General features: G+C 39.2%; 1 protein-coding gene and 1 long non-coding RNA gene across 3 annotated transcripts in view; one reads left to right on the top strand and one right to left on the bottom strand.

Annotated features, from left to right (window-relative positions):
• The window catches only part of LOC110297180 (uncharacterized), a 35,197-nt gene extending 24,945 nt beyond the window's left edge, over nucleotides 1-10,252 (top strand). For both annotated transcript variants that reach the window (XM_085841837.1, XM_029479334.2), the window contains exons 6-7: nucleotides 2,720-2,829; nucleotides 3,248-10,252. In XM_085841837.1, the coding sequence (XP_085697963.1) occupies nucleotides 2,720-2,829; nucleotides 3,248-5,374 (2,237 nt within the window). In that variant the 3' untranslated portion in view covers nucleotides 5,375-10,252. The remainder of the gene's footprint in view (nucleotides 1-2,719; nucleotides 2,830-3,247) is intronic.
• On the bottom strand, nucleotides 5,391-17,858 carry LOC147003305 (uncharacterized). The gene is made up of 3 exons (XR_015047967.1): nucleotides 17,750-17,858; nucleotides 17,105-17,246; nucleotides 5,391-5,452 (listed from the first exon to the last, which is right to left on the bottom strand). It is a non-coding gene; the product is annotated as an uncharacterized LOC147003305 (long non-coding RNA).
• Between the last annotated feature and the right edge of the window lie 396 nt (nucleotides 17,859-18,254).

Below are 18,254 nucleotides of genomic sequence, written 5' to 3'. Positions count from 1 at the left end.
TTCTCTGTGACCACCTAGGCTAGTAGAATAACAGTTTAGGGTAAAGAAGAAGCAGCTTGATTCAATACAACGAAGAGCTGGCGTTGATTCAAACTTGACCTTCAATAGTTTATTTTAGGCACACTTAAGCACAAGAAAATCTGGTGGTTTGTTTCCTGGTAATAAGTAACTATATCCCGTATGTACAATAAAGGTCTAGACATGTCCACATCAAAAACTCTTTGTACAGCACATTGTGACATCCTCCATAAAGATGGGTTCTTTAGATTGACTTCATGTGATACCTCCCATAAAGATAGGTTATATATATTGACAAGCTTACACCAAGAGTCTGGGGAGGGATCCTTGGCTTTGGCCGCACGCACAAACTACACCAGGCAGTTATCCATACCTTCTCCCAATGCTATGGGCTCATAACAAGTTGTGTGTACGCCACATTTAAAGGAACAATTCTATGTGTTGAACATTCCGGGTTTCCCTAATGCTAATCTCTGAACACAAAGATTTTTTGTTTGTTTGTTTGTTTCTTACACCTTCTAGGGACACACGCTGTAAGACAAAAAATAAAATAAAAAAAATAAATCTATATCACCTCATTAGACGGAGAAATGGCCTTTGAAAAAATATAACATCTCTTCACGATAAGTATCTGGAAGATATTAGGGACATGAGCAGCATATCTACACATTAGAAAATGTAGATCCAGATCTAAAATTATTCTAGAGAAGAGAACTGCAAACTGTCTCTCTAAAATCAGGAACCAATAAGGATGCCCATCTAACACCAGGAACAAACAATGTTGTCCACTGTCTTTCCCTGACTTCTATACTGTTGAAGTCTTACCTATTGGTCTAAAAGAGCTTGAGGTAGTTTAAGATGGTAGAGATTGAAAAGGGGAAAAAAGTGAAATCATCCTTATTTTCAGATAGTGATTATATACAAAAAAATGTTTTAATGAGGTTTCTCACACTCAGTACTGGGATTATTGACAGTCTGGTTCTTTTGGGGCCTATTGTCATCCCAAGTAGCATAATTTCATATATCTCACATATGTACTGTGTAGAATTTCACACATATAAAATAAATAAAACATAATATAATATATACTATATAATAAATTGTATATGTAAATTAAATGTTATGTATATAATGAGATAAAATAAAAATATTTACTTGAGGGACTATCAGACAACGTCATTTTCATTCTGTATTGATTTACCTACTTGCAGAAATGAAGTCCCTTCTTGTTGTTTTGTTTTCCAGTTCATGTCATCTGTCTATGTCTTGTCCTAGCCAAAGAACTAAGTAACTCATGACTCCTAAGAGATGGAAAATTAGCCTCTCTCAGGGCTGAGCACTTTTATTAGTTGTTTTAATACTCAGTGGCCTGCCCTGAACCCATATGCATATAAACTACAAAGACTTACTAAAAGTTTTTATTTATATATTTGTGCATGTGTGTATTTGTGTGTATGTGTGTGTATTTGTGTGTATGTGTGTTGTGTGTGTGTATGTGTGTGTATTTGTGTGTATGTGTGTTGTGTGTGTGTATGTGTGTGTAAGTGTGTGTATGTGTGTTGTGTGTGTGTATGTGTGTTGTGTGTGTGTATGTGTGTGTATTTGTGTGTATGTGTGTTAATAAAACCCTGATAATAAGAAAAGGAGGTTATCTTGAGGATAGCACTTGGTAGAGTTGCATGGAGAGTGTCTGGGATGAGCTCGAGGCAGGAAAGGAAGACAAAAGAGAGTTTTCTTTCAGTTAAAATTACATTAAAAATAATATGTGTATTTGCACATATAAACTCTGTTTTCTTATATGTTATGTTTCAATTTCGTTCTACATTGCAGTGTGGTTGAAAATTTTGATTTGTACACCAAAGGGCTTTTCTTGTTTTAAAAAAATTTCTAGATATCTGAAAAAGTGAACTGTCCTAAAAACTATGATTATTTGGAAATTTTAAAACTTGTGTCATGGCGTCCACTGAGTTCTGTGGCTTGGTAGCTCTCATTTGTTTCATGTGTTCTCTTTGTTTTCCTAGTTACTCAGTGTTTTCAAATATATTGGATAATCTGACATGTTGTGAAATATATTGCTTAATCTAAAACTAAGAATCTATTCTAGAATAACTATATGTTGTAGTTATTCATTTTTTATTATTTCCCTTGTGTGTTTAGAAAGTTATTTTATGTCCAATCTGATAATTCACTTTCAAAGTGAAGAGACTCTTTTTTTTTTTTTTTTGGTTTTTTGAGACAGGGTTTCTCTGTGCAGTCCTGGCTGTCCTCGAACTCACACTGTAGTCCAGGCTGGCCTCAAACTCAGAAATCCACCTTCCTCTGCCTCCCAAGTGCTGGGATTAAAGGCGTGCACCACCACTGCCCGGCTGAAGAGACTCTTTTTAAAATTTTTTTTTTAATTTTTATTTTTTTTTACCAAATAATACTTTCAGTTTTCACCATAACACAATTCTGTATGAATTGTCTGTTACACTACAGAGTTCAGGCCAGCCTTTCCGTTTATTACAAATTATATGCTATGTCTCCATGTGCTATCCTCTTGCATCCATCATGTTCAGCACACTTGTTTCCTGACAGCAGAAGAGCTGAAGGTTGGGTGAGATCATCTTGGCACAGTCCTTGTACCTTTTATATCATGTTTCTATATTATTTTCATGGAAGCCCACAAAGTGAAATAATGATTTTCTTTCATTTCTTCCAGTCCTGTCTTGCTTTCATAACAAGGAACTGTTCAAAATAGAGAGCAAACAAGAATCCGCCCAGAGAGAAGGACCAGGACAATTTGGAAGTTCCAGGCTTGGAAAGTTACACGTAAGGAAGTTCTGGGAATGTAGAGGTGACAGTGGAGAGCATGAGTTCTGGGATGATGGATCTGATCTGTATGCAACTCCCACTGCTGACATTCCTGACAGGGGAGATAAAGAAACTCAGTCTTCTCCTCACGCAGCTCACTCTGGGCCACATCCACATTCACAGTGGGATGCTCTTTTAGGAAAACACTCCCATCAGTCTTTGAAACGGAACTTTAGTCTTCACAGAAGTGTGAATTCACTGAGAAGTAACATGGGGGGGGGGGTACATATGATCTTTGAGATATTTTTATGTAGTATGGGAGTAAGCAGTATTTCAGTATTCTGTGACGAAAAGGGGATTAATACCACAGGACAACACATAATGATATCAGAGCGAGACGTATTTGACTGAAAATTCTTTACAACTTCCTCAACAGGTAAATCTACCTAATGACACGGACTGCAATGTAGATCAACATAAGACTGTGTGTGGAAATCTAGTAGGACATGAAAGCCATCATTGGTTGGGTATTTCGGAATACTGCCACAGATATCAGGAAGATAATAAAGGCCTTACTACAGATGCTGCACTGCATAATAACCACAACAGTCAGTTTGCAGAGATTGCTTACCAAGGTAACGACTCCTGGAATACCTATAAACAAGATGTAACTCCTCGTGAAGGACAGAGAAGTAATTGTTTTCTGGAGAATTGTTACAATAATGACAAATGTACGGATGTCCCTGGTCAGTGCACACAGTCACCTTTGTACCAGCAGGACTATAGCCAAGAGAAGCTGTCCACAAGCAGCCAGCAGGATAAAATTGCAAATGAGTCTTCAAATTGTGGTCAATGTACTGAAATTAAGGCTAGAGGAGAATTTAACAGACAGAGATATGATAAGTACAGCAAAGTCTCTGTTGAATCACCAAGCATTGATAGGGATAAGGTAAATGATATTCAAAGAAAACCATGCCTGTTTATGGGGAGTGATAAATCCTTCAATTTATATTTAAATATGACTCAAAATGATTCAAGCCACACTAGAGAGAAAACTCAAAAATATAAAGTATATAAACTGGAGATTACCTCTCCTACGAAACTTGTTGGGCATCCGAGATCCTTTGTTCAACAAAAATACAGGAAATCTGGGAAATGCTCCAGGAGTTCTTCAGGCCTCAGTAGACTTAAGATGCTTCAACTTGGAGGAACGCCATGCAAATCTACAGAATGTGGGAAGTCCTTTTCTCAGTTCTCAGGCTACAGAGAGAATTATACAATCCATACTGGAGAAAAACCTTATAAATGTAAAATATGTAAAAGGTCTTTTACTACAGGTTCATATCTGCAAGCTCATCAGAGAATCCACACTGGTGAGAAACCATACAGATGTAAAGAGTGTGGCAAGTCCTTTACTCATGGCTACTCTCTTCAAATTCATCTAAGGCTTCATACTGGAGAGAAACCTTACAAATGTACAGACTGTGGCAAGGCTTTTGCCGAGGGCTCAACTCTTAAATCCCACCACAGAATCCATACAGGAGAGAAACCCTACAAATGTAAAGAATGTGGAAAGTCCTTTGCCACACGATCAAATCTTCAAGGTCATAGCAGAATTCATACTGGAGATAGACCTTACAAATGTGCAGATTGTGGCAAGTCCTTTACCAGCAGATCCTGTCTTCGAACACATCACAAAACCCATACTGGAGAGAAAGCTTATAAATGTAAAGAATGTGGCAGGTCTTTTGCCGAGGGCTCAACTCTTAAATCCCACCACAGAATCCATACTGGAGAAAAACCCTACAAATGTAAAGAATGTGAAAAGTCCTTTGCCAAACGATCAAATCTTCAAGTTCATAGCAGAATTCATACTGGAGATAAGCCTTACAAGTGTGCAGATTGTGGCAAGGCTTTTATCAGCAGCTCCTGTCTTCGAACACATCACAGAACCCATACTGGAGAGAAATCTTATAAATGTAAAGAATGTGGCAAGTCCTTTACCCAGCACTCCCATCTACAAACCCACTACAGAATCCATACTGGAGAGAAACCTTACATATGTACAGATTGTGGCAAGTCCTTTTCTAATAGCTATTCTCTTCAAAGGCATCACAAAACCCACACAGGAGAGAAATCTTATAAATGTAAAGAATGTGGCAAATCCTTTTCCCAGGGCTCACATCTTCAAGCCCACCACAGAATACACAGTAGAAACAAACCTTGCAAGTGTAAGGAATGTGGCAAGGCTTTTGCAGAGGGTTCAACTCTTAAAACCCACCACAGAATCCATACTGGAGAGAAACCCTACAAATGTAAAGAATGTGGCAAGTCTTTTACCGAGGGCTCAACTCTTAAAGCCCACCACAGAATCCACACTGGAGAGAAACCTTACAAATGTAAAGAATGTGGCAAATCTTTTACCATGGCCTCAGCTCTTAAAATTCATCACAGAATCCATACTGGTGAGAAACCTTACAAATGCACAGATTGTGGCAAGTCATTTACCCAGCACTCACATCTTCAAAGACACTGCAGAATCCATACAGGAGAGAAACCTTAAAAATGCAAAGAATGTGGCAAGTCTTTTGCTGAGGGCTCATCTCTTCAAAAACATCACAGAATCCATTCATAAGAGAACCTTTACAGATGTAAAGAATGTTCAAAATCTATTACCTGATTTGCAAATCTTAAAAATCATCCTGGAATCCATACTGGAAAAAAACTTTTCAAATGTAAAGAATGTTTTGAATACATTACCAAAGACTGTAAATTTAGAACACATTATAAAATTCACGTATGAGACAAAAGCAAGGGTAATTACTGACATATTTGTTCACCCAAGAAAAATGTTCTTTAAAATATGAAGTATAAATAGAAGCCTTTAACCAATATTTAACCCTTCCTCAATATCAGAGAGTCACACTAGGAAGCTCTATACTGGTATGAATTTGAAAACATTTTACCTAGAAATACATCGTATATTCACTCTGGTAGTTTGACTGAAAGTGGCCTGCACAGATATATAAGAAGTGACATTATTAGAGGGTGTGGCCTTGTTGGAGTATGTGTGGTTTTATTGGAAGAAGTCACTGGGGGGTGGACCTTAAGGTTTCAGATGCTCAAGCAAGGCCCACCCATTGTCATTCTTCCTGCCTCCTCTCCATCCATGTGTAGAATTCTCAGCTACCTCTTCAACACCATGTCTGCCTGCGTGCCACCATGCTTCCCAAATGGAGATAACTGACAAAACCTCTAAAACTGTAAGTGTGCCCCTTCAGTATTTTCCTCTATAGGAGTTACTATGGTTATGATGTCTCCCACAGCAATAGAAACCCTAAATAAATATGATATCCACTAAGCAATTTCTTTGAAAATAGGTTACATATGTACTAATGTTTCGTACAGAATTATTCTGAAATCAACTACTAGTAATGGTATAGAATTCATGTTACATTTGACTAAACTTGTAATAATTTAAAACATAAAGACTTGTAACAGTAATATTTCTTATAACCATCTAAAATCAAAATTGTTGCACATTTATGTACTTCAGTGGAACAGGATATTTATATTTGTATGATATAGCTTTGATGTAAAGATATTATAGGATATTATAGGATTTGTGCTTTAAGTATATGTTATAGATTATGTATAATATTAAATTAACTTTCTGTCTCAATTACTAATAAATAAATTACAGCTTGTGTTTGTTTACTGCTACCTTGGGGTAATGAATTTTTATTTTATACTGGAAAGGTATCATTAATGTTAGCCATTCTATGAGTGATATTTTTAACAAAAACATGTCACAAAAACACAATGGGTAATTGGGAGCATTTTAGGGATGTGCAGTGAGGTAAATGTGGGATGTAAAGGTGAATATCACAGCACAAAGGATCTGGTAATGGAAATAGGAACGAAGCTTCCTGAGGGAAGCAAATACAGAAGGAAGAGGAAGGACGGTAACTTAATAAAAAGGTGCCTGAAACAGTCATGGTGCATAAGTGATGTGATAGGGGAAACAGAAAAGGAGGCTTCCTAAGGGAAGGGGAAGGGAGGCGAATATGCATGGATGGACGGTACCATGTCTGGATGTCTAAAACAACTGCAAAGAATCATAGTACTAACTTAACTATTTGCCTTGAAACCAAACTTCACATCATTCTGTTTATAAAGCTACACACATAGTTATGTATCATACTTGACCTGAGAACCCTCTCTCCGAGAACTGAAGACCACTTAATTAAAATCCTAATAACAGTCCTGAGAAGTTCTTTTGAATTGTTTACCAGGGCTCTCTAAGAGACTCCCAAAACCTACAGCCCATTGCTGCATTACTTTTCTGGCCAGAGAAGTAGAAAGGATGTACCCATTGCTAAAGACACAGATCATGCACTTCAAAAAACAAGGCCCAGAGATTCCTGAGCTGGCACTGTGCTGAATGCTCCCACCCTGGGACTAGCTATTATGGTACCAAATAGTTTCCAAAGAGACAAGCAACCAAGTCTTTCCTAGCTGTGATGCCTATTAGCTACATCAGTGACCAGCATTGCACAAGAAATAAGGGTAAGGTAGTGGCGCATATACCTTGACAGTAAGCAACAGCTCTAATTAGACTTAAGACCTACTCAACCAGAGGGAAAACACATGCCACTCCTAGTGCTAGTGAAGTCATGGTTATTGAAGGAGACTCCACAGCACTAATTTATTAAACCAGCGACGGGTGTGGTGGCGCACGTCTTTAATCCCAGCACTCGGGAGGCAGAGGCAGGCGTATTTCTGAGTTCGAGGCCAGCCTGGTCTACAGAGTGAGTTCCAGGACAGCCAGGGCTACACAGAGAAACCCCCTGACTCGAAAAACCAAAAAAAAAAAAAAAAAAAAAAAAAAATTTATTAAACCAGCAAAATCCACACCATCTGTAAATATCTGTCCTTATACCTACAAATAAATATCATCTTTACCCCTCATCAAGGAAACTTCTGTTTGCAACACACAGAGATCACTACAGAAAAGCACAACCAATCAACATGCAGAGTTCTGGAGCCTAGTATCAGTGATACATGTAGAGAAACATTTTTTTTTTTTTTTAGATTTATTTATTCTATAGCTGTCTTCAGACACTCTAGAAGAAAGTGACAGATCTCACTACTGATGGCTGTGAGCCACCATGTGGTTGCTGGGATTTGAACTCAGTACCTTCAGAAGAGCAATCAGTGCTCTTAACCTCTGCACCATCTCTCTAGCCCTAGAGAAACATTTGTATATCAAAGGCCTAGAGACCATTTCAGAAGAGGAAACAGAAAAACCAGACCATAAGAGCCAGAGGATCAGGAAGTTTGCAGGAGATCATGTTTCCCAATAACAACAAAAATGACACCCTTAAAGTGCCACCGTCATGTTAGCTAAGCATGAGCTGAATAAGGACACCAGTGGACAGGGAAAAGACCAAGAGGTCTTACCCCTACACAGAATCACTATAAATAACTGAAGAAAGGTCCATCTTCAATAAAGTTTTTCCTCTGAGATTCTCTTGGAACTTTACAGATAAGTCACAGTATCTTCCCTCTTAGAACATAAGTTTTCAAATAGTTTATATAGATTACTGATAGTAGAACAAGACCTTTAGTTACAAACATTCCCTCAGCAAAGTAAATGACTCATCCAGCACACCCCATGGGAACTTAATTTTCATGTCAGGGTCCATCACTTTTCAAAGAGCATAGACTTCTCCCAATAAAAGTGATGATGCCTGGACGCTGCTCAGAGGGCTTTGTTCAGTATGCCATGTGGGAGAACTACAGTGATCTGGTCTCTGTGGGTGAGGATATATTTCCTTCATGATTCCCACTTCATCTTAGGGCTGTCTTTCAATCACTATTAATGAAGATTAGACTTGAAATATAAAAATCATATACTAGGTAAAGGACAACTTATTCTTGTGTAAAAGACATCCCCTGTGTGGATACAGGGTAAAGATTTAAGTAATGACAATAATGAAGTGGGAAGTAAAAAATAAACTAAAATGGTGGATATCATGACGGCTGGACTTGAATGAATGGAAGGAGTGAGTATCTATAATTATTCTCCTTGCTTCACTGGTAAGAATGGCCTTTGTTTTCCCAAGGAGTGTCTTCTGTAGTTTGAGGTAGGAAAAGTGCAATTAGTTGGTTAATCCAAGTTTGGATGGAGAAATCTGTGTACTCTGTTGTAGATAGGGGCTGGAGGGGAGGTAATGCTGCAGAACATACGTTGTTACAGAGCTGTGGATGAAACTTGGGGCATAGGTTTGGAAGAGCAGAGGGAGAAGTGAAGATCAGCAGTTAGCCTACCTACTTCCCTGTCCAGTGTAGACTTTGTGTCTTTGATTCTGCTCTATATTTGGTGTGGGACAATGCACCCAGTAGGAGAGAGTAGGTTAGGGGGGAGAAAAGCAGGACCCACTAGAAATTAGATGAACAGAGGGGTCCAAAAACAGAGATAGCAACAAAGTCAGAGATAGCTCCCATTCCAATTGTTAAGGGAACAACAGGAACACCAAGCTGCACATCAACTACAAATATGTATGGGACCTAGATCTACCCCTGGATGCTCTTTGCTTGGTGGCTTAATTGCTGTGAACCCTCATGGGCCCAGGTTAGAGGACCCTGTATGTCTTCTTGTGGTATTCTTGAAACCTTTGCCTCCCTCAATCCTTCCCTCTTCTACCTATCTCCCTGATCTCCACCTAATGTTTGTCTATGAGTCTCTGCATCTGTTTCTATTAGCTGTTGGATGAAGCCTCTTAGAAGACAGTTAGGCTAGGCTTCTGTCTGTAAGCATAGCAGAGTATCATTAATAGTATCAGTGGTAGGCTCTCTCCCATGCATGCGTCTCAATTTAGGCCAGTCACTGGTTGGCCAGTCCCACAATCTTTACTTCATCTTTATTCCTGCACATCTTGTAGGCAGGACAGATTTTGGGTCAAAAGTTTTGAGAGTGGCTTGGTGTTCTCATCCCTCTACTTGAAATCCCACCTGGCTACAGGAGGTGGCCACTTTTATCTCCAAATCTCCAGCTGCTTGGAGTCCCAGCTAGGGTCATCCCCATAGACTCCTGGTAGCCTTCCCCATCCCACATCTTTGTCTTATCCAAGAGGTACTCCACCCATTGATTTTTGTTCTCTCTCCCAGCCTTCTCCAGCCCGTCCACCCCCAGTGTCCACGTGATCTCCACCCCTGTTTCCCTTCCTACTCATCTCCCACTCAGTTTTCTCTGTCCATCCACTTCTGATACACACACACACACACACACACACACACACACACACACACAAACATATATATGCGTGTGTGTATATATGTATATATAGGCACACACACACACACATATATATATATATATGTATATGTATACACACACACACACATATATCTGTATATAAAGACAAGGAGTAATGGGGAGGGGTTTGAGAACAGGGGTGGCAGGAGAGGAGGGAGGGCTGAGATAGGGTTGTAAAGTGAATAAAAACAAGTAAATAAATGAACTATTAAGGTAAAGAAAAGCTTCTCTTGGGTATGGTCTTGTTGGTATGAAGAAGACTGTGAGTATTGTTCATAGACATTCTGACATCTGTCATTCTTATAACGATTTTTCAAGAACAGTTGCAGGAGGATGCTGTCTTAGTTGGGTTTTCATTGCTGTGAAAAGACACCATGACCATGGCAATTCTTACAAGACACAACATTTACTTGGGACTAGCATACAAGTTAAGAGGTTCAGTCCATTATCAAGGTAGGCAACTGGCAGCATCCCTCCAGCATGGAAGATGAGGAAGTGAGTGTTCTAGATATTCATCCAAAGGAACCCAGGAGCCAACTGGCTTCCTAGCAGCTACGAAGAGGGACTACATGCCCATCTCTACAGTGCCATACTTCCTTCAACAAGGCCATATGTACTCCAGTGAGGCCACACCTCCTAATGGTGCTACTCTGTGGGCCAAGCATATTCAAACCACCACAGATGCATACATTCAATATATATAAAACAGAATTTTTTAATTTCATTACTTATTGTGAAATTAATACTGTCTATGTTGGAAACAGCCTCTTCCCTTGGGCCTTCCCTGTTGCTTAGTTTCTTTGGGTCTGTGAATTATAGCGTGATTACCCTGTACATTATGGCTAATATCTACTTATAAATGAGTATATATCATGCATGACATTTTGGGTCTGTGGTACCTCACTCAGAATGATATTTTCTAGTTCCAGTCATTTGACTGCAAATTTCATGATGTCTTTGTTTTCAGTAGCTGAGTAATATTGCATTATGCAAAATATGCCACGTTTTCTTTATCAGTTGAGGGATATCTAGTTTGCTTCTACTGTCTGGATATTATGAATAAAGTTGCTATGGACACAGCTGAGGAAATGTCCTAATGCTGTGGTGGAGCATCTTTTGGGCTTATAACCATGAGTGATATATCCGGGTCTTGAGATAGAACACCAAACTAATTTCAAAAGTGGTTGTATAAGTTTGCACCCCCACCAGCACAGAGGAGTGTTCCATTGCTCTACAACTTCTCCAGCATGTGCTATCACTTTGAGTTTTGATCTTAGGCATTCTAACTAGCGCAAGATGGAATCTCAGAGATGTTTTGATTTGCATTTTTCTGAAGACTGGAGATTTTGAACATTTCTTTAAGTGCTTCTTGGCCATTAGAGATTCCTTGGTTGAGAATTCTCAGTTTAGTTCTACACACCATTTTTAATTGGGTTATTTGGTTTGTTGGTGTTTAATTTCTTGTACACAGTGTATGATCTGACATGGATCCCAGCATACCAGTGGGACAACACAAAGTACACAAGGCCAGGGCAATGGTTGCTTCCCCCTTTCTTCATGGAAATCTCCCTGGGATTGGGCCTTCTTCTATAAGCTGCTGGACAGGCTCATGAACTGGCAAGTTAGATTCTGCTAAACAACACCTTTTGCATTCTGATTTGCCCTTGAAAACATAAACATGTACTAATTGGCTAAAAATACATAACAATAAAGTTAGATCTGTACTCTGATTCTGGTCTTTGGAGGCTCAATCCCTGTCATTTTCATATACTCCATCATTTACCCCTGCCTTCAACACACACTTCCTGTTTCTTGTTCACACAGCTATTGTGAAGGGTGTTGTTTCCCTAATTTCTTTCTTAGTCTATTTCTTTTTTGTATATAAGAGGGCTACTGTATTATTTATTTGTTTATTTATTTTTAGTTAATTTTGTTTTTGGCCACTTTGCTGAAAGTGTTTATCATCTTTAAGAATTCTCGTAGAATTTTAGATATTCTACCATATTACCTACAGATATTTTGACTTCTTCCTTTCCTATTTGTATCCCCCTTTTCTCAGCCAATTGTCTTGTTGCTCTAGCTAGAATTTCAAGTACTGTATTTAATATATATGGGAAGAGTGGGCAGCCTTGACTTGTCCTTAACTTTAGTGGAATTGCTTTAAGTTTTTCTCCATTTAATTTGATGTTTTCTATCAGCTTGCTATATACCTTGATTTTATTCAGGTATGGATGGGTCTTGTTTCCCCGATCTCTCCAAGACTTTTATCATGAAGGAGTGTTGGATTTTGTCAAAGGCTTTTTTAGCACCTCATAAGATGATCATGAGTTCTTCTTTTCTTTGTTTGTTTATATAGTGGATTACATTGATGGATGTTTGTATGTTGAGCCACCCCTGCATTCCCTGGGATAAATCCTACTTCATGATGTATTTGATGAATTCTTAGATTTGGTTTGTAAGTATTTTATTGGGAATTTTTTGCATCAGTTTTTATAAGGTAATCACCTTAACATCATACTTTTATTTTTGCTTTGTGGTAATTCAATACACACTGTATATAGAAAGGAAAACTGAAAATTTTCTTGATATTCTCAAATATTTACCAAGGCAATGGCAAAATAAAAAATGAATCTTTGCTAATTTCCTTTTATCCAGTGGGTTTAATCATGATTTAGAAATCCAAATACATACAGAATCATAAAAAACCTATGCCATATTTCTATCCCAATGTACAGAATTTTGTGTATCAATACCTGCATAGACTAAAACAAAGAATACTGAAATGAGGACCAAGAGAAAACAGAAGCTAAGGAACTTTGTAAGTTGTAATAAAGAGTTGACTCAGTTCAGGGTACAGAACAAGGCAAATTCAGTCTTGCATTTGGCAGAGGCAAGATGGTAAGTAGAAAGGATTCTTGAAATTTTCAGGTAGAATAATATCTTCAAGATGTATCCTAAGTTATATATTAGATGATCTTTGTCATGTGACTAGTGTTAATTTGAAATGCCGAATCTCAATATAACGTTGGAAATGTGCACAAGGGCCTATTTTATGTCCCTCTGCATGTCTGTATTTGTTATCATTGGTGCCATTATTAAATTGCTATAGAGTCTATTGTCACAAAACAGATGAAATGAAGGAATACATACCCAGGAGCTTTTTTCTATTTAAAACATTTCTGAGTTATTCATGATTACATGGATTTCCTCAATATAGTCAAAATTAATTTACCTATCTTTGCAAACAAACATCAGGTGACAGATGGTTAAAATTGATTAGGTTTCAAAATAATGTGGGATTATTTTAGAATTTCTCTTTAATCCTCAGAGAATCTGTGATGTTAAGTTGAATTGCTTTGTGGCCTGATAGGATAACATAGAGTTATTTCAATTTTACTGAAATGACTGATTTGTCATGTCTTTTAGGATAGAGTCTATTTTAGAGGTGATCTCATGGATTATGGAGTAGAATGTATTATCTTAGATATTTGTAAGAGATATTTTATATATAACTTCTTTATTTGATGTACTATATCATTTAATTTAATGTTTATCTTTTTTTGTTTTTATACTTGTCTATCTGAGAAAGAAAGTGCTGAAATCCCTTACCATTAAAGGATTGATGCTAACCTGTGTGTTTCATTTCTAGTATTGAGTTTATTATAAAATATGCTATGCCACAATTTGATTCATAAACATTTAGAATACTAATGTCATCTTGATTGATTGTTGTATTAATTGGGATAAAAATTCCTTATCATTTCTGATCTGTTTTCCTTTAAAGTTTATTTTGTCTCATGTGTTAGGATAACAACACCAACTGGTTTCCTGGTCCCATTTATTTGAATACATGTTTCATTCTTTCAGTTTATTGTGGTGCCTATCTTTAAAGCTGAGTATCACTGGGCAGTGGTGGTGTGTGCCTTTAATCCCAGCACTTGGGAGGCAGAGTCAGGTGGATTTCTGAGTTTGAGGCCAGCCTGGTCTACAGAGTGAGTTCCAGAATAGCCAGGGCTACACAGAGAAGCCCTATTTCGAAAAAAAGAAAAGAGAGAGAGAGAGAAAAAAAGCTGAGTATCTTAGAAAGACTGGTTTTGTTTCTTTTTAGTTTTTTGGGTTTTTTTTTTTTTTCTTTTTTGGTTTTTTGAGACAGGGTTTCTCTGTGTAGCCCTGGCTGTCCTGGAACTCACTTTGTAGAACAGGTTAGCCTCGAACTCAGAAATCCACCTGCCTCTACCTCCCGAGTGCTGGGATTAAAGGCGTGCACCACCACTGCCAGGCCTGGTTTTATTTCTTAATCCAATCACGTGACATGTTTCATTTGATTTGAAAATTGAGGCTATTATTACTTTAAGTTATTCTTGAAAGGTGTGTGACCATTAAAAAAATGTTTTAGTCTTGATTTTGATGCTCTTTGTACTTTGTGTTTGAGTAGTTATAGCTGACATTGTTTCCTTTCTTTAGTCTCTTGGCTATCCTTCTTCTCTTAGTCTTATTTTTTCCTTTTTATTATTTAAAACAATTTTTAATTTTAAATATATTTTGATCACATTCTTCCTCTCCCCCAAGTTCTTCCAGATCCTTTCCCTCTCCCTACATACTGAACTGTGTTTTTTCCTCAAAAACAAAAGAAAACCTAATAGAACATCAAACCCTCCAAAACCAAGAAAATAAGATAAAACCTACACACACACACACACACACACACACACACACACACACGCTCACTACCAACCTGTAAACAAAAGAACACCAAAAACTATGTCCATTATTTTATTGGTCAATTACTCCTGAACATGAAACCTGTCCTTGAGTGTTTGGTAAACTGTCACTTTGATGAACAAAACTTATTTGTCTGCTCACAGCAGGTGAAGTGACAGTTCAGTTGTTCACATAGTGGTTAGGTTTTCAGTAGTTCATTTGGTCATTCATTCACTCATTCATTGAGTTTCCGAAGAAGCCAGAAATTTCTACTTTATCAGCCTTTCAGTCTTTGAGGGAGACTGTCCTGGGAAGAACAGGACTTTCATGCCCTGGGAGACCCTTCTGCCTCATGATGCTGAGCTCCTGGATGGTTCCTTGCCTTTGGGAACCCTTCACCAAACACACCTAAGGTTTACAGACATTGCTTTCTGCTCCCCTTCACCCTCACCCCATTTCCCAGCTCTGCTTCACAAAAGCACTGTAAAATCTCTGCACTTTGTAGCCTGTTCTTCTGCAGTTCGCATCTTCCCTTCACATGCTCTGCTACGTTCTCTGATCTCAGCAGAACTCCACTGTGGATCTGCTCTCGAACCCAGTAGCTTCCCGCAGCTCAGATAATGGGAACACCAGCAGCTTTGGGCCCAGGACTCAGGGCTCCTTCCTCTTGGAGTGGTCACTCCAGGCTGAGAAAGGTCGGCCTGTTGCTGGGTCCTTTAGTCCTTAGCACCTATAGGCACCTCTAGACTTTGCTTCTCATTGCTAACCAGCAGCTACTGTTTGCCTTCCTTGCCCTGCCTCTTCAGCCACATCTGCCCCATCAGAACAGCCTTGGCCTCAAGTTTCAGGTGTGCTATGTGGCTTTTGCCATGGTGCTGGAGATGTCTGCATGCTTGTTTTGTGGCTGCATCTGGACATAGAGGCAGCACCTGACTGTACTGCCTAAGCTGGCCTCAAACTCCTAGTCTCAAGAGAGTCTCCTGCCTCAGCCTTGCAAGTGCTAGGATAACATTTGTGTGCCACCATGCCAGCTAGAAAATAGGTTTGATCAAAGACAGGGATCATTTTAAAAGTTATACTTAAAAGACAATCAAAGGAAGCCTGAAATCTTAAACTTATGATTATGGAAGTGGATCAGATAGTATAATGTTTTATCAGAGTTAGGTTAATTTATCAGAACACCATTAATTGTTAGAATTCTGAACTTTTGAAGTCTTAATATAGTGAGGGGAAGAAATCTGAAGCATTTTGTACCTGAAATAATTTTCCTATTACCATCTTAGGTTTTTTTGTTTGTTTTGTTTTGTTTTGTTTTTTTGAGACTGGTTTTCTCTGTATAGCCCTGACTGTCCTGGAACTCACTTTGTGGACCAGGCTGGCCTTGAACTCAGAAATCCGCCTGCCTCTGCCTCCCAAGTACTGGGACTAAAGGCGTGCACCACCACTGCCCGGCTCTAAGGTTTTGTTTTTGTATTTTTATGTACTCCAACTTTTATATCTTTTAATTATTGAACTCAAGACACTTTCTACCCTCAAATGTTTTCTTGGATCCTCATAAGTTAAGCTTATATCCTCAGACCTTTCATAAAGTTACATCTTTCTATACAGCTATTGACCATGAGACATAGGTGGTTGATCACTGGGGAACAGTCACTGAAAACCGAGTTTTTTAGATAAGGGACTAGCAGAAGGTTACATCTTGGAAAGATTACATCTGGAACTTGTATATCTTCTATCATGAAGCCTGTGAGCAAGGCTACCAGTCTGCCTTTTTGATAAGCAATCTGGTAGTCTTAACTGTCTAATGAATTGACTAAAGAGCTAATACAGTGGTGGATTACCTTGGGGTAAGGGGCTGGTTGCCCTATCTAGCTGTCAAGCTGCAGTTAGCTTAGCTGTCAATGTAGTCAGAGATCTGAGAAGAATAAATTACAATCTAGATGTCATATATTAATTTTAATGTGTTTTATAAAACGGAGCCAGTGGTACTGAAGGGAGTGCCTGCCTGGCTAGGCCCATGCCAAAGAGTTCCCTCTGAGAAATCAGCTATAGGATGAGCTTAGTATGAAAAGGAGTTTATTTGGAACCTGGGGAAGTGGGTAGAGAGAAGAGGGGGACAGAGAAGAACAGAAGGAGAAGAGAGAAAGAGGGGAAGAGGCTGGCTGGGGACATCTAAATGGAGAGAGAGAGAGAGAGAGAGAGAGAGAGAGAGAGAGAGAGAGAGAGAGAGAGAGAGAGAGAGAGATCTTTTATATCAAGCCAGGCTCTTACCTGACTGTTGCTAGGTAACTGTTGGGTGGATCCTCAAGGAAGTGACCATTACTGATGGATGTTTGATGTTTGTTCCCACATACATAGACAGAAATCTTTGAATTTGTCCCAACATTACAATAATCAAAAAGGTGTACTAACACTTGGGAAAGAACAGAGTAACAAAACAGTATAATCAGAAACTTAAACACAAAGAAACTAGCTGCCTTATGGTCCAACTCTAAAACTCCACCTATTCCAGTCAGAGTAGTAAGTAGCCCATGCCTTCATTCAACAATCAGAACGCGTAGACAGACAGATCTATTGAGTTCTAGGCCAGCTTGGTCTACATGCCAAGTTCTGGCTAGTGAAAGTTACTTAATGAGACTCGGTCTTTTTTTTTTTTTTTTAAAATACACAATAAGAACCGCTAAAATCATCACTGCTGCAGGGCCCACACAGCATCAGAGTCCTCAATGGAAGCTTCTGGCCCGTCCAGACAGATCTGCCCAGGGGCCACTCGGAGGGGTCAATCTCAGGTTTCTGAAAACTACAGGACGCTGGCTGTCCCACTGTCACCCCGCCCCTATCCCAGGAAAGATGACCATAGCCAACTCTGTCGGATGCCCTACTCCATCAGGGATCAGTAAGCTGCTACTCGCTTACATAAGTTTCACCACGGCGGGGTTCTGCGCTGTCCTCATGGCTCCGCAGCGGGCCCACAGTGCACTGTATTCCTGTCCATTGCGTACCTTCAGAGGCAAAGCAGAACACTGAGCACCGCCTGCAGGGAAGACCCGCCTCCTATCTGTGCTTCTGAGGGAACTGCATGTCCCGATGCTCTGATTGGCTAAAGAGGCGTGAGTGACAAACGTTCCCTTTGATGGAAAGGAGAGCTAAAGGCGTAGGGAGAGCCACACTCCTTACCAGTTGTGTGTTCGCTAAAGGGTGCAGACCTGTTCCAGATCCAGGGAGATTTGCATTTAAGCAGAATTGTGTAGTGAGCAGTGCACATGAGCGACCCTGTGCTCTGAAGCAAGGGGTGCCTACTAAGTCCAAGAAGACAGCCGATCCAGTTCTGGGAGGAAGAAACACGTTCTGTGTAAAAGTAGATCTTACTGGAGCTCATTCAGGTCCGCACATAGGGCTGAAGGCAGGGCTGGAAGTGACT

This window comes from Mus caroli, unplaced genomic scaffold, assembly GCF_978045245.1.
Source record: "Mus caroli unplaced genomic scaffold, Mus_caroli_1 scaffold_8, whole genome shotgun sequence".
In the NCBI taxonomy this organism is placed as follows: Eukaryota; Metazoa; Chordata; class Mammalia; order Rodentia; family Muridae; genus Mus; species Mus caroli.
Note: the sequence above shows the minus strand (reverse complement) of the source record. Positions and strands in the feature narration are given on the sequence as shown.